At 42.8% G+C, this 17000-nt stretch overlaps 2 protein-coding genes across 4 annotated transcripts in view; one reads left to right on the top strand and one right to left on the bottom strand.

Moving 5' to 3' along the window:
* The window catches only part of LOC130699943 (endocuticle structural glycoprotein SgAbd-1-like), a 42276-nt gene that overhangs the window by 23997 nt on the left and 1279 nt on the right, over nucleotides 1-17000 (top strand). The window lies entirely within an intron of this gene.
* Nucleotides 16046-16869, bottom strand: LOC130699944 (endocuticle structural glycoprotein SgAbd-1-like). Its single transcript, XM_057522000.2, has 3 exons — nucleotides 16841-16869; nucleotides 16509-16771; nucleotides 16046-16426 (listed from the first exon to the last, which is right to left on the bottom strand). The coding sequence occupies exons 1-3, from the start codon at nucleotides 16847-16849 to the stop codon at nucleotides 16135-16137; spliced, it is 564 nt and encodes a 187-aa protein (XP_057377983.2). The 5' UTR covers nucleotides 16850-16869; the 3' UTR covers nucleotides 16046-16134.

Raw genomic sequence — 17000 nt, 5'->3', positions numbered from 1 at the left:
TCTCGTACGTGCGAATTCGGGCCATTCCTAGACGATGCCCTTCGCGATCGTTTTGTTTGCGGCTTACAAAATGAAAGCACAAAACAAAAGCTGATCTCCACGGATAGATTAACGTCGGTAACAGCATTAACAACTGCCGTGGCAGATGAAAGCATTAGAAAAGATGTGTCGGAGCTACGTCTTCCTGATTCAAGCGTTACTCCGGGAGTAAGCCGATTACAGCAGCAACGATCAGAAGCATCGGGCGGCTGGGAGTGTAGACGATGTGGAGGCACAAAACATAAGGCGTCGGATTGCCCTTTCCTAACAGCTGAGTGCCACCGTTGTCATCGAACCGGACATATTCAGTCTAAATGTCGAACTAAGCTAGGCAATCAAAAAGACGAAGCAGAGCGGCAAGATGACGAAAAAGCCCAATAAGTCGGCCTTGAAGAAGAGTACTAAATTTCGGCAACATCAAGTTGAGGTAGATTCCTCAGATGAAGAGGATGACGACCGACCAATATTTCCAATTCACACCATGCTTGTTGAGGAAGCCGAAGCAGAGCCTCCGGTTCAACTCAAAGTGCTACTTGACGGGGTGCCTGTGGATATGGAGGTAGACAACGGCGCAGCAGTGTCCGTTGTTTCAAAATCAACTTGGATTCACTGTGGCAAACCTAGTTTGGAAGCAGTCGAGTTCAAGTTGCGGGCTTTCCGATCGTCTTTAACCATTCTTGGTGCGTGGCGCCCGATTGTTAGTGTTCGGGGTGAAAAGATGAAGCTGCCGATCGTCGTGGTAAAAGAAGAAGGACCATCTCTTTGTGGTCGAAATTGGATTCGAAAAATTTGCCCAACAATCCTATCTATCAACCATCAACTACTCGAGCAGCCATCGATTTCTTGGATCGAACGTTTTCCAAATGTTTTTAAGAAGGGCAATGGGACCATTAAGGGATTTGAAGCAGTGTTGGAGCTCAAACCAGGTGCTGTACCGAAATTCTTCAAGGCAAGACCAGTGCCGTATGCGATTATGCCGCAAATAGAAGCAGAATTGTTGAGAATGGAGCGTGAAGGTGTTATTGAAAAGGTCAATTTCAGCCAATGGGCATCACCGATAGTAGTAGTCCCAAAACCATCGGGCGACGTGCGCATTTGCGGCGACTACAAACCCACTTTGAACCCGCAGCTGAAGGTAGACATCTATCCCCTCCCCACTCCGCAAGATTTATTTGCAAAATTAAGCGGAGGTAAAGTTTTCACAAAATTGGATCTATCCAAAGCTTACCAGCAGCTCCGGCTGGCCGTAGAAAGCCGTGATTTAGTAACAATAAACACACATAAAGGGCTATTCAGACCCTTAGTATTTCCATATGGAGTCGCTTCTGGCCCCGCGATTTTCCAGCTATTAATGGATACATTGCTGCAAGGTATTGAAGGAGTCTATGTCTTTTTAGACGACATTCTCGTGTCAGGAAAAGACGACGAGGAGCACGACAGTCGTTTAGAAGAAGTTTTCAAACGACTGAACGACGCTTGTGTCGTGTTGGAGCAAACGAAGTGCCTCATCAAGAAGAAAAGTCTAACCTTTCTTGGCTTTATTCTGGATGGGGATGGCATAAAGCCTACAGCGGCCAAGGTAGAAGCTGTGAAAGAGGTTGCCCGTCCAGAAGATGCCCAGCAAGTACGAACATTCCTGGGTCTTGTAAATTTTTATGGCAAATTTGTTCCTCGATTGGCGACTATAGCTGCCCCACTCTACGACCTTTTAAAGAAAGAGTCCAAATTCCAGTGGACGGAAGCAGAAGAAACAAGTTTCCAGAAAATCAAGACGATGCTATGTAGTAAACCAGCTCTCGTTCACTATGATCCAAAGAAACCAATTCGAGTATATTGTGACGCGTCAGCGGTGGGGGTTGGCGCCGCTCTTAATCACGTTTATCCGGACGGAAGCGAGAAACCAGTTGCCTATTCTTCTAAAAAGCTTTCTTCGACCGAGCAACATTACGCGCAAATAGAGCGTGAGGCATTAGCTTTAGTTATTGGAGTTACAAAATTCCATCAATACTTATTTGGCAGAAGTTTTGAGCTCGTGACCGACCACAAGCCTTTGCTTGGAATCTTAAGCAACTACAAACCGAGCAGCCCAATTGCTGTGTCACGCATACAACGTTGGTTTTTGGCATTAGCTAACTACTCTTACACACTGGTGTTTCGACCTACAGACCAAATGGGGAATGCAGACTCATTATCGCGAGCCCCGATTGGACGTCCTTGCATCGACGAGTGCAGTCGCGAATTTGCAATCTTGACTGCTACATCGATTGCTAAAATCAACCTAGACGCCAAACTAGTTAAATCCAAGACGCAGTGTGACCCCATCTTAAAAGAAGTTTTATTATTTGCTCATCGCGGTTGGCCTGAAGATGTTCCGGACACGTGGAAACCGTTTTTAGCAAAGCGTGATGAGATCGGCGTCTCGAATGGAGTATTACTATGGGGCGGCAGAGTTATCGTACCTCAAGCCATTCGCAGTTCGGTGTTGGACTTGTTACACGAAGGACACAGCGGCGTATGCAGAATGAAATCCGTAGCCCGCAGCACAGTTTGGTGGCCCGGATTAGATTCCGAGATTGAAAAGCGAGCTAAGGAGTGCGAAAAATGCGCAAAATTTAAAGAGAACCCTCCTGCTGTTCCGGTTCATCGCTCGATTTGGCCCGCTAAACCATGGTCCCGCATTCACATCGATTTCGCCGGTCCATTTATCGGCAAAATGTTTTTTATCGTGGTGGATGCTCATTCCAAATGGCCGGAAGTAGGCGTACTCAACATCGGTCAGACGACGACAGCTGCAGTAATAGCTGTTTTGCGTAACATTTTTGCACGCCATGGCTTACCAGACGAGATAGTGTCCGATAATGGCACCCAATTTACTTCCAACGACTTTGAAATTTTTTTGCAAGGCCTCGGCGTTAGCCATATATTGACGCCACCCTATCATCCATCGTCTAATGGCGAAGCCGAACGTTTTGTACGGGAGCTGAAGATAAAGTTGAAAATTTTAGAGACGACGTCGTCTACTATCGATGAGAATTTGTCGACGTTTCTTTCAACTTATCGCACAACACCACATACCACCACAGGCATTTCACCAGCAGAGTTGCTGTATGGACGAAGAATTGTCACTCAACTGGATAAGCTACGCCCAGCCGTGGACAAGACGTTTTCCAGACAATTGCCCCCGCAATCGGCCGAGGAAACGAGAAATTTTTTAGCCGGCTCACCAGTATGGTTAAGAATGTACAATAATCCATTGTTAAAATGGGTCAAGGGGGTTGTGACAAAAGTTCTCTCCCCAGTTTCCTACTTGGTTCGCCCAGAAGATGGCGTCGAGACAAAGCGTCATGTAGATCAACTGATGGCACGAGCGGAAGCAACATTAGCCGAGATTCCAAGTGACCAACAGCCGTCCCAATCTACCAGTGTGGAGCGTTACCACCCCCCACTTCCATTATTGGTTAGTCCACAATATCTACCGAAGCAGCTGGAGAGTGATCATCAACCAGAACGAGGTCAAGATGAAGTTGGCGACAACACTGGAAGTTTTCCTTCCCATCCAGCCGTAGCTGAAGAAATTCCGGTAGCAAGGCAGCCACTTAGTTCAGGTGCGGCAGGTCATCCCGTTGCAGAGCCGTCGGTGATCCGGACTTCAAGCAGGCAAAACAAAGGATACTCATCTGGCAGATTTCATTACAAGCAGTTGGGAGTTCCTTCCCCTTAATTGTGTTTTTTTTTTATGTTGAAATTTTGTTGCCATTGACGCAGTTATAATTGGAACGATCATTCATTATCATGTCATGCTTACCCTAATTGCTCCATGAGGAAGGAAGGAGTGTTGTAACCCTAGCCTCAGGCTAATGACCGAGTTAGGTCATAGTGTATCGTAGAGGTAACGTTGATGACCCAACGAAGGTCACTGGGTCTTGGGGGTGTTCATCCTCAGTTGATCCTGGATATTACACCGAATAAGACGACTTAACCGCGTTCTATTCCTTGAGTAATTACGGAAACAATAAAGCAAAACGGAAGCAAAGACATAACACTTTTCTTCAATCTAAGCCGGATTGGGTTAAAGAAATTGATTATTTCGGAGTTATTGATGGTACACTTTACCGGCACGTGCTGCCACCTGCCGATAGCAAAAGAAACGAAACTAACCATCAGTTAGTCTTGCCTGCATCGTTACGCCATCTAGTGCTCAAAGAATTACATGACGCACCGATGGGCGGACATTTAGCTTTTTATAAAACCTATTTGAAAATAAAGAATCATTATTATTGGCCAAATATGAGAAAGGAAATTAAAGAATACTGCCAGGCTTGTGTGGTGCGCACCGCCAACACTTCTTCAACATATAGGGCAATATTGCACCCTCATGAAATAGCTAAAGCTCCTTTCCAAGTCATTGGGATGGACTTTTTGGGCCCAATTACGCCAATTTCACCCAATGGAAATAGTTTTATTTTAGTCATTACCGATTATTTTAGCCGGTGGGTAGAAGCTGTTGCGTTAAAAGACCAAACAGCACAGACGACAGCAGAATGTGTATATAAGACAATTATAGTTAGACATGGTATGCCTAAAGCTATTCTTTCCGACCGTGGAACCAATTTCACATCGAAGCTATTTCATTATTTCTGTAAAACATTAAATATTGAGCAAAGATTAACTACCGCCTATAATCCAGCTAGTAATGGAGAAACTGAAAGATTTATATGGAAGCAAGAGCCGCAGAAAACGCGGATGTGGAAAGTGCGGAACCCGAAACGGTGGAATTGGAGTCAGCGGAGTTACAAATGGCCGCCAACCTAAACAATAAACGACATTCTCCTTTAGTCAGCGAAACCCAAGAAATATATAATTCAGACGATAATAAGTCGGCTTTTGATGACATGTGCAATAGCCTACTTAACACCACAATAATTCACGAAAACAACGCAGCTGCAATAATAAATCCTGAATCTGATGCTCGTCAGGTGGCGCCAGCCATCGATCAGCCTGAAGAATTGCCACCCCAAAATGCTACCGGACGCCCGCACAGAAATCGAAGACTACCAATGCGTTATAGAAATTAGAAGCGTTTTTCCAAAACAAAGTCAACGATCACATAACGAACGACGTGTATTTAACAGCAAGAAATTTCAAAAGGGGGACTTCACAACGTTTTTGACACTTGTTGAGTCGAGTTCACCAAAACCGCGCTCCAAATTTAAACTTCCGTAAAGATGGACCCGTGCGCCAACTCAATCAATCAGCAAACCCAGGCAGCTTCCGAGTGGCTAAGTGCCGAAGAGCAAGCCGGAAAAGCGATGGCACCAATGGTGGCCATCCCAATCTACGACGATTGGACTCCGGTGCCCGACAAAACTACCACCGTCGTCAGCCAGACGCCTCGGTCCCCGGAGCTCGACGACATGGAATCGTGGGAGATGGAACGTCAACGTTACGAGCGCCGTGTGGAAGAACGTACGGTTGCGCTCACCCGTCAGCTGAACGCGGATCTCTTCGCCGAAGATTGGGGAGGCGCTGTCACCACCCTAAAGCTGATTTTAGACTTGGATCCAGCTAAGCGCCCTCTTTTCAACTGGTCGCCCGACCAGTGGGACACTGGCCGGAAACGTCAGAGGCGCGATGGCCCCAACACTTCCCGTTGAACACATCATGAAGAAAAGGAACGAAAAAAGGACACCGACAACGACGACAACCCCTTTTAGTTACTCTCACCCAGTAGGAACATGTGTTTATTCCCCTTAGAATAGAGCTCTATCCCAAACCATTTTGTTTTCCTCTTCGCATTATATTCTCTACCTTAACAAACAATAAAATAAACACAGTAGGACGCAAACAAAATCTCCGCCGGCTTTTCATTATACGTAAGATAAAATTCAAAAGAAAAGAAAAGAAAAGTTTAAGGTAAAGGAAAAATAAGATAGGAAAAGAAAAGAAAAGCCAGCACATCGTTTAAGGGTATTTCAAAAACAGCCGAGGCAAGGCTCGAACATAAGACCCCGCGAGTATATAACAAATTTTAATTGTTCAGAAAAAAGACAACATTTCGACGAAGGGAATTTCGGCAGCCGAGCCGGGTTTCGAACCCGAGACTCCCGAGTGGTGTTCCGAGACTGAGTCGCTATGGCGTCTAGACATATGTCTACCCTAGCGTAAATATAAAAGCCATTTCAAACCCAACCAGAAATAAAACATAAAATAGTCAATAATAATTCAATCACAGTAGCATAATTGCGAATATGATTAGCTCGCCTACTCTTGAGGGATCTGCCAGAAAATTTTTAGTTAAGATCACAGAGTGATTTGAACCCGACACTTCCGAGCCGTGGTCGAGGGCTATACCATCTAGCCATATAACTATATGGAATACCAAATTCAATACCCAGAATTATTAGAAAATTCGAAACAGGATCAATAAAAATTTTAATATCTATTGCCAATCAACCCACAGAATAGTAATTAGGGAATAGTTAACCTCACCAACTCCTGAGGAATCTACCAGTAAATTTTTAGTCAAGGTCACGGCGTGATTCGAAATTAAGACTCCCGAGTGACAGTCAGAAGCTATAGTATTATGCCACATAGCCAACACCCATACTCCGCATCCCTCTCAAGTTGATATACCCAATTTATCCATAATCAACCTTACTCTCTAGCAGAAGCACTGCACTTCGTCATTTCTTCTTTCACTTTTTCTTCTTTCTCTATCCACAATTAATAAACAGTAGTAAAAAAAATTAACTGTAAAAGAAATGGAAGAAAAATGAACCGTGGTGCGCCACTGGAAGAACGCTATCCGACTCCCCCCCCACAGCAATAAATAAACCCCCCCCAAGCCAACGACAAAGAAAGCTGACACCTGTTGAAACAATCGGGTGACACCTCAAGAGACTTAGTGTTGAACTCGAACTTTTAACAGAAAATAACGAATCTAAAAACTACGGGAAGAAGGCTTGACTATATAAGTCAATACTTCTCGGACGTCGGGACCACACTCGCAACTCATCAACGCTGCCGAACAGTAGCACCAAACTAAAAGCTGACCAATTCCCAATCTAAGATGGCCGGAAACCACTTTCGCCAACCGCGTTTGCCCACTATCGAACGCGTTCGCCGTAGTCCTGGTACCAAAGACACCGTAGTGATTCAAGAAGCCACAAGCACCACTTCAACAAAAGAAGAAGTCGACCAGGCAATAAGCGCAGCCTGCGCAAACAATTCTATCAACAATCAACGTCCGTTCCGGAGGCGGCTGATGGATATGGAGCACCATCTACAGAACCGATGGAGAGTAGCGCGGCTAACAAAAACGCGGACGAAAGAACTTGTCCAGTTAATCGAACAGCAAGAGTGGCAGAGGGCCACAGAAGTATTCGCATCAATCCTCGACTTGGACCCAACAAGCCGCCGTCCACCATCGCAAGAAGAAAATTAAAAGGACTTTGATTTATATTTTTACGCATCCACTCATGCCTGTATGTATCTGTTCTTGCCCTTTACCGAATAAATTAGGCCGAAAACTAGCTATTCATGCTCTTGTTCATATATATCTATATATGAACTACCTCACAATCTAAAGTCAGGTAAAGGAAAGGGAAAGGGGTATAAGAAAAAAAGACCCTATAAGCCGATACACAAAAACATATACCTACACTTAGAATAGAAAGATATCAAAGTAACTACCCGCGTTAGCGTATGCCTTATTTTACAGTAAATTCTCTAAGTTCAGTTCTAAGTCTTGTTTTGTCTTTTTCTTTTTTTTGCGCCAGAATACTCCTTTTAACGTAGGTTTCCTTGAGATTCTTCCCTCTTAACAAAGTCTTCCCCTCTTTTCGTCCTCTCCTTGATCCCTCGCGCATATAGAATAAAATAAATCAATGGCCCATATATCTCATAAGCTTACAGACCTTTTTACATGAAATTTACGCCTATTTTACCCCAACCTCTTGTGTCTGCGACAAATGTCCCTTGTCTCGCACAAGCCGCTTTTTCTTTCTTCCCCAGATGTTCGTTCCCCTTTTTAGCGCCCTTTTATTTCCTTCTCTATACCATTTCTCATGTGTTGGACTTAGAAAATAAAAGCTAGTCTTCGCGTCGTTTCTTTTATCAAAAAACAATGAATGATAACCTTGCGTAGTATAGCACCCTCATAGATGGATGAGTTATCTAGTTCTACTGAGGATTCGAACCTCGAACATCCAGCATCACAGCTGACCGCTCTACCTTTTGAGCTGTTAGCACCTGTATTACGCCTTGCGTTGAGCTTAGGAAAAATGCACCCTTCAAGCCTATCGCGCGCCCTTTTTCCCTTACTCGTGCTTCACTTGCCTTTTGCCTTATCTGTACCCGCCCTTTGTTGTACCTCAAAATGAAAATTGACCATGTGTTTTTCCGTCGTTAAAATTATTTCATGCATCTTTTTATTCTCCTGCCTAAACGATACATTCTATCCATGATTTTTCTTTTGCATCATTGAGGTCATTCTTTCTTCTTTCTAATGACACCAATCACTACACAAAAATATTCACCCTTTATTCCGAATGAAGCGTATTTTCCATGCCCTATATGCGTATTTTTGCTCGCTCGTGACCATCGGCAATTGTCGAAAAGCCGACGGAAGATCGTTGACCTTTCTCCTTGCCGTCTTACATACTCCCCGCTTTTGCTTATTATTTTATCTTCTTTATTATTTTTCGCTATCTAGTTTTAAGAAACCCACATGACGTGATGTTATGCTTTTATCTTTATTATCCGATGCTGACTTGATCATGATGTTCACCCTACGTTTCCATTTATAGAAAATGTCGCTGCTTCCATTTATGCTGTTATTATGCCTTTATGGGTTACACCCGCAGGCATTTGAAACGACTGTATGCGACTGTTCGGAAACATCGAAAATGGGAATTCTACAATTTTCCGATGCTAATTGTCAACCAATTGCGCCTGATGACAGGGCCGTTACGGTGAAATATGCAATTTATAGTGAAGAACGTGCCGCAGCTAAATTTCCCGGTTATGTTTGCGCCCGATGGAAGAATATACGCCGCATCACAATGAACTTTTTCGGTCAATTGGTGATAGTGCCGGATAAAATTCCAATTGATACGTCGCCCGCCGTGTGCAACGACATGATTAACCATAAACGATGTGATGATTATCGTATGACTTTTTCGGACGATAAATATGTTTTTGATCGCGAACCTGAGATTTTTGGATATTGGTTGCAGACGATTGATTCCGAAATTATAAATTGTGTTCTCGAAAAAATCCAACTTTTTCAAGAACATGAAGACGGCGACTTTTCGACACCTATCGGAACGGCTTCTGCTACCACTGGAAATTTATCTCATAATCATTTGACATTGATCTGGGACAAAACCTACAATCAAAAAACTAAAATGAGTGCTCGATTGGTTGAAGATGGAATAGGCTCACTGGTCCGAATAGCAGCAGACGACACAACTTTCAGACTACAAGACGATGCCAAACAACTTGATTTTCATTTAACTCCTATAAAACGCTGTGCCTCACTGCAAAACGAATGCACCAATAGAACTTCATCGTTTGAGGTCATCGGCCAATCAAAACTCACCGTTTCGACGGCGGCCATCATGGAAAATTTAACAGCGCTTTTGGAGGCCCCAGAGCCATCTAGCGACGAAAATTTAAATGTACCCGCGAATATACAATATATTCGAGACCAACTTACTGATCATGAAAATGAATTGGCCAGACAAATTCGACTAATGCAATGTGAAGCTCGCAAAGCCAAACACGAAAGGGCTGTTACAACTGCTCAATATAACGGATGGTTAGCAGCTTCGCAGTTAAATTTACCACAGTGTGCGAAATTACAAGCTTTTGGTAAAACGGTTGTGTTGATTCAATGTAAGGCTTTAAATGTTACATTTGAAACTGTACTGACATCTTGCGGACCGCAGCCAAAATTTCAAAATTATACTATTAATCTCGACGGATGGGAACTTGTGAAATATTCCCCTTGTTACTGGACCAATGGTTTTGTTAATTTCAATGACAAACCTTTTGCGTACCGGAACGACACCTGGAAGCCGATCGAAGCTAATATTGTGTTACCGGAACAGACTCTTGCGCATTCTTTTCGGTATGAGAATGTTGAGTTTTTCGATTATGAGCATCGAAGTAACCCGGCTTACACTGACAATATGCTGAACCATATGAACATTGTGGCCGATATAATCGCCGCAATAAACGAACATCCTCCACCTGAATTTACGTTGCGCCACAAATACAGTGCGTCGAGTGTTTTAGTGACATCGGCTAGCGTTGGAACTTCTACATCTTGGTGGGACACCATCACGAGTTATTTCTTCATCGGCATATTATGCCTTTTGGTACTACTTTTCTTACGCATATGTTACGCTTGCGGTCTTTTTACCTTCATCTGGGCTGTATGCTGCCGCCCTTCCGATGATCCAAGACCTGCAGCTCCCGAATCCATTCCGATGCATCAACTCTGATTACGGGACGTAATCTCACGCCGCCGGGAGTGATGTAACGAAGCCGAATATACTACTTTAACTTTTTCTCGCTTTTGCTTCAGTAGTGAATACAAGTCTGGGCACGACAATTGCAACACTATGTACGCAGTGCAGCTGACCCAAATGAACACCTGCAGCTGACTCACGCAGACGATACGCCCCAACACCACGCCACATCGAACAGCATCCTCTGATTGGCTGCACGCGTGAATTACACAAGCTCCGCCCAATCACGCCACTTTTGCAAGATGCAAAGTTTCGTGATGAACCCAGCTATTGATGAAGATCAGATAAGTAGTTGCAGCCGAGACAAGTAGTTGCCTTAAGCCTATCTTCCTTGCCTTATTGAGTAGTATTGTGTCTTAGTTAATGTTTCCATACTTAAACCTTTGAGTAAAATCTCGTTCTCGTCCCAAGTTTTTTCGGACATTGTTGTCCACTCTAAAGTGTCTGAACTCTTGTCGTGTACCGCTTGCGTAGAAGCCGAATTCCAAGTTCGCCTTGTGTCGTTTCTCTTCCATTCTTTCACTCGTGAGTTCACGGTAAGACCCCCTGGTTATTTGTTCTTTCTTTTAACTGTTTCCTCAAATGTTCCTTCTTATCTGTTACTCTCTTATCTTTTTAATTCTTGTATCTTAGCTATAATAAACACAGACGTCATTGTGGGTAAAAACGCCTCTGTGTTCACTATCATTTTTTTATTGTCTTAATTCCGTAAAGTTCATCTTCCCACACGGGAAGATGCTTTACATATGCGACTTCGAATCAGTTAGCACGTCAGGTGTGATTCCTTCTGCTCAAATCAATTGAAATCAGCTGTGATAGTCCAAATGGTACCGTGTTTATTGTGTATACTTGGAACGTTGAACGCTATGGCGAGGAAATCACCGTGGAAATCGAGGCGCCATCAATTGTGGAAACCACCACCGGAAGGGTTTTCGCGGAACAAATTTGATGAAATCGTGGAATATTTTATCATACGGATAAGATGAAGATGAAGAGCAAGAAGGTGGGGGTTCCCATCAGTTATCTTATAATAATAGAAAGATAAAACTAGACAATTTGAAAACTATTTATATTTTTTAAATCAAAATGAAAATTCAAACAAAGTTCATTAAACGATTTCTTACGAAATTCATTTATTGACACTAAAAACGAATCACTGTTCGGGACTCCCGCAACTTCTTACAAACGCAGTTTTCGTGCAGAAAGACACGTATAAAGCACTTGTGTGTGCCTCTGCTTATTGGAGCCGTGGTGGCCATCTCGTGATCCAGTTGTGAGTCGCGGTTCACAACGCATTGCGTCACCGTTACGGTTCCCGTGAGTTGAGTTTCACCCTGCTACGCCATATGAGGTGTCATCGGCATGCGTCTGGAACAAACTCATGTAATAAGGTGCTAGGCAATATTGAGATGTCTAATCATCACGATATGCCTTCAAACGGTGAAGAAACAAGTAAAAGGGCCTCTCGATGCGTTGAGATTGAGCATTGAGAACCTAACCGGATTTACACTTCTTCCATAACCGCCTTGACGAACAGTAAAGCTTGTTCAAAGTATCTGATGGCCTATAGACTAGGCTTCTTTGGGAGGGATCATCAAGTTGATAGTATCAGCTTGGTGGTGTTGGTTGATTCTCCTGTTAGAAGAAATCTACCCTAGTGGTGATGAAGTTCATCTACCTAAATTAAGTCACAGATGCTTTGGATGCGGGGCTTTAGTAGTTACGTAACGTAGCCTGTTGAAGTCAAGGAGCACTTTTTACCACTATGAATACAGGGCCTTGCGTTAAAAACCCGTGCAAGTTCAGAGACGGAAAACCCTGTATTTTACGACCCTCCTGTAGTTTAAGCGAAAGTCTATCCTATTGTGGAGTTAACAGAATAACAGTCGGTAAGGATTACTACGATGCTAGGCAATATTAATATGTCTAATCATCACGATATGCCTTCAAACGGTGAAAAAACAAGTTAAAGGGGGGTTTGAAGCCAATTGCGGAGGGCAAATATTTCCCTTTTTATCACTTACACACGATGTAAACCTTTTCATAAACTCGAAAGAATCTGATTTAAATTTTGTTCCTATTACATTTTAGTTTTCAGAAACTCAGTGGTCGACAATCATGACTTCCATTCACCTCTGGGCTATTCTAGTTGCCCGTTTGGGACATAGTGTAGTATTCAGCAGCCTTTGTGCTGTAGTAAGATGGGACAACATAAGTTGTGGTGTAGTAGGTAGGTTCCACATAGTATGAAAGAGCAGCGTTGCTGTAGTAACTTGGGGCAGCGTAGAATTTCGGGGCTTCAGTGTAGTAGGTCGTCTCAGCGTAAAAAGATGGAGCAGCTGCGGTATAGTATGTTACGGGGTACGTAATACTGGGCGCCTCTGCAGTGGTGTAGTACAACGCACTTGTCGTGTAGCTCGGAGCAGAGTAATATATTGAGGCCTCAATGTAGTAAGCCGGGGAAGCGTAGATTGTAGTGTAATACTACGAGCGCGAATAGCCATTAGTATAAGTACACTAGCGGACAAAGAGGCGTGTAACAACGAGGGATACCAGTGAGCGAACCAAGAGGTAGTAGAAAATAAAAAAAAGAACGTGATAAGAGTGGGCGATACCAGTGAGCGAACTAAAAGGCAATGGGAAGAAAAGTGGGAGATACGAGTGAGTGAAATAAAAGGCAATGGGAAAAAAATTGTGCGATTCCTCCTATAGCTGGCGATTGAGGTAGGGTTTAATAGTCGTTTGATTTTTAGTTGGGAGGAAAAGGAGGAAACTTTCGTTTCACAGGAAGCCAGTAAATAGAAGAAGGTAGGTATGGCGTAATACAAATCTATCTGTTTAATGTTTAAGGCGGCTAAAAGTATCCATTATGGGTGCATCTTAATCACAGAGGTAATGTAAACGAACTGCTCAGACATGGTAAAAATGTAACGTAGCTCAATCCCAGCGGTAACCTTTCGAGGTTGAAACTGAAACGTGAGACAATATGACAGAAGAAAAAAAAGAAAAAGGGATAAAAATAAGGCAGCGGCCATCATTATTATCATATTTAAAATTATTAGCATTATTAGAAAAAAACAAGAGAAGGAGTAAAGTAATAAAAAAACGAGATTACGTCATAGCTGTTTTTTATTATTAGTTTATTTCAGCAAATTCGCTATTTAATACCAAGGTTTATTGAAAGAGGAACCTTGGACTCTACACTTAAAATTTTAATCGTAAACCGATAATCGAACATGAACAATAATTTTGATTAGTTACTATATTAAGCACTTTTTTAAGTGTTTATCTCTCCGTCCGTTTCTGCTCAATATCCAGCATGGTTTCACATCATGTTGCACCTACATATAATTCAGTCGTATCCCAGTACTCTTCCACAACAAATCAACGCCGAGCAACCAGCTTCGACGCAACAACCCAATTTCATGAAGAACTAAATAAAATTTCAGACGAACACGTTTGCTAGATGCTATTAGTTTTATATGTACACGTTTTTACACCGAAAGCAACAGAGGCGTAAGGCATAGAATAAATGACTTTGAATTATTTACTCAACTGAGGTTTCATTAATTTAGTAGATCTTGTAGCCTTTGCCGTTGAAAGGGATATGGACAGGGGCGACTGGAAGTTCGTATTCGTGGACGGGAGAAACGGGAAAGTGTTCTCATTTGGGCTGGAAACCGGCTTCATCAGCGGCCCAGGTCAAAGTGAATTTTTGGCCTTCAGGAGAAACCCAGTAAGAGGATCCTTTATTGGTGTTGCCTAGGATTTCACCGTACGATTCTTTGCCGTAGGAATCGTAGGTGACTCCTTGCATCTTCTTCTGGGCCTGAGACTCTTCACGAGTTGGTAGCCAGACTGGCCGTAGCTGTAGGTGAATAGAATAGAATTTAATAAAAAAAAATATGAATACTTTTAAACCATACGTTGGTGAGTATAAGGTAATGCGCCTACCTCCATTGGCTGCTGCCATCGAGGTTGCGCTCGTCAGATTGGCTATTGATGGTAACGTCGGCGTATTTGTTATCCTTGTTGTAGCTTGGAGCAGGGTAGGCTGGTGCGGGATAAGCTGTTACAGGGTAGGTTGATGAAGGGTATTTTGGTGCAGGGTAGCTTAGGGCAGGATAGCTGGGAACTTTGTATACCGGTTTGAAGCTGGATGGTATGGCGGTAGCAACAGCCAAAAATGCAGCGACAAAGAACTGTCGGGGAATCCCGGTATTAGTTTAAAGTTCGAATTTTTTCCACTAAAAGAAGAATTAAAAATAAAAGCCTTACCAGCATCATGTTGTACTTTGGACAAAAATATTAAAAACATGTCCGATAAATTATATCTATATATCGAACGCATGGTGTAAATATAAATGCAATCAACGTAAGCAAAATGCCTTTTATTTCTATAACGTATTGAACAACTTATTTACACGTTTTGTTTTCATAGATGGTCATGCAAATATTTGTGGTAAGGAGCTTGTGGACGTCGTTTATGGAATCACACACTACTCTAACTCTTTCGGTTCGGTAAAATTTTTGTTATTGACAACTATAACATTATTAAACAATCATAAAAAATATTTTTGAAGTTTAATTTACCTGTAACGTGAGAAAAGAGTGGGTTTGGTCGTCATATCCGTATTAATCCACCGTTTATAATTCATGTGGACACCTAATTTCCATTTAGAGTTTATAGCGTTTGTTTTCCATGGAACCAGCCAGCGTGGTCACAGTCCATCGTTATTTTACCTAGTCCGACCTTTGCGTCACTCTTTCCAGCCATTCCCAGACCTGCCATTAGAATTAGATAAGCATTAGTAAGGCACATACGCGCAGTAACGGCGCTAGCGAACCAACACCGTTACCAAACATAAATTGTTTTATCAAGTCTTTTATACTGTACAATAGATGATCTAACTATCACTGATAAAAGGCTACGGTCATTATGGCGCAAGCTTACGTTTAATGTTAAATTTAGGAAAAAAAATTAACAAAATTGGGAATTTTAATCAATGAACTTTATTCTTTACTTCCTTTAATGTCTTCTGGATAGAATTTCTTTTACGCTAGAAAAATAACTACATGCGAAAAAAGCCATAATAGAAAAGTCGGATGGTGTAATCACGGGTCGTGATTGGATCGTGTCCCGCCGTAAGACCGGCAAGCTTCTCCTCGGTCGTCACTAGGTGGCACGTGACTAGCACGCATAACTAAATCTTGCCAGTCCTGAAATTGCACCTGTCTTGCAACGTTGGCAATATAATCAGAGAAAACATGATTAGCAGCTTGGTTGATTTAATTTGTGTGTGAAACCGGTCACCTTCGTCGCTTTGTTTTCGACGAATGGAAATGACGGAAATCGGTGGAAACGAAGGTAATAACTGCGCTGGCTACGTCATTCTTCTACAAGTAAAGAAGTTCCATGCGTATAATGAAACATTTGTTTAGTCTACTCAGATAATTAGCTTTTACGGAAATCAAAACATAATTTGCGTTTATTTCTCATCAGTAAATTACACTTGGATGGTTCATGCCATTCAAATTTCACGTAAGGAAAGTTTACAACTTAGTAACCGGGTCCAGTGCGTGAATAAGGGAGAGCAGGCGCAACTGGGAGCTCGTATTCATGAACGGGGGCGACGGGCAAGTGGTCACCTTTGGGCTGGAATCCAGCATCATCAGCGGTCCACGTCAAAATGAATTTCTGGCCTTCAGGAGAAACCCAGTAAGAGGATCCTTTGTTGGTGTTGCCTAGGACCTCACCGTATGATTCTTTGCCGTAAGAATCATAGGTGATTCCTTCCATCTTTTTCTGAACCTGAGACTCTTCGCGGGTGGTGTAGTCAGACTGGGCATAGCTATCGGTTGAAATAATAAAATTTTTTTAATGGTTATTTTTAGTTCTTAAAATGATGAGTATAAAGTATGAAATAGATTCACCTCCATTGGCTGCTGCCATCGAGATTGCGCTCGTCAGATTGGCTGGTGATGGTGATACCAGCGTATTTGTTATCCTTGTTGTAGCTGAGAGTAGGATAAGCTGGTGCGGGGTAGGCTGGTGCAGGGTAGGCTGGTGCAGGGTAGGCTGGTGCAGGGTAAGCCGGTGCGGGGTAGCTTGGGGCAGGGGAGCTAGGAGCCTTGTTTTCCGGCTTGTAGCTGGATGGAACAGCGGCAGCGACGGCCAAGAAAGCGGCGATAATAAACTGCGAAAAAAGCTTTTCAATAAGCTATGAAATTGTAAATAAAAGAAAAATTTAAAGAAATTATATTACTAGTTTCATGTTGAGAGCGGGTTGAAGAGTTGAACAACTGATGTCTTCAATCACCTTCAGACGGCCTTATATAGTCGAAAAAATATTGGGTGTCTTTCATTTTCATTTGATTTCTTTACTTAGTTTTTGAAAGCGGCGATCACCGCCTTGTGGTGGCTAA

This window comes from Daphnia carinata, unplaced genomic scaffold (assembly GCF_022539665.2).
Source record: "Daphnia carinata strain CSIRO-1 unplaced genomic scaffold, CSIRO_AGI_Dcar_HiC_V3 NW_026453105.1, whole genome shotgun sequence".
In the NCBI taxonomy this organism is placed as follows: domain Eukaryota; kingdom Metazoa; phylum Arthropoda; class Branchiopoda; order Diplostraca; family Daphniidae; genus Daphnia; species Daphnia carinata.
Note: the sequence above shows the minus strand (reverse complement) of the source record. Positions and strands in the feature narration are given on the sequence as shown.

Bases quoted from the DNA above. Each gene is read 5' to 3' on its own strand.
- LOC130699944 (XM_057522000.2), bottom strand. The intron at 16,427-16,508 runs GTGAATCTATTT...TTCAACCGATAG, and splicing joins GATGGCAGCAGCCAATGGAG to CTATGCCCAGTCTGACTACA.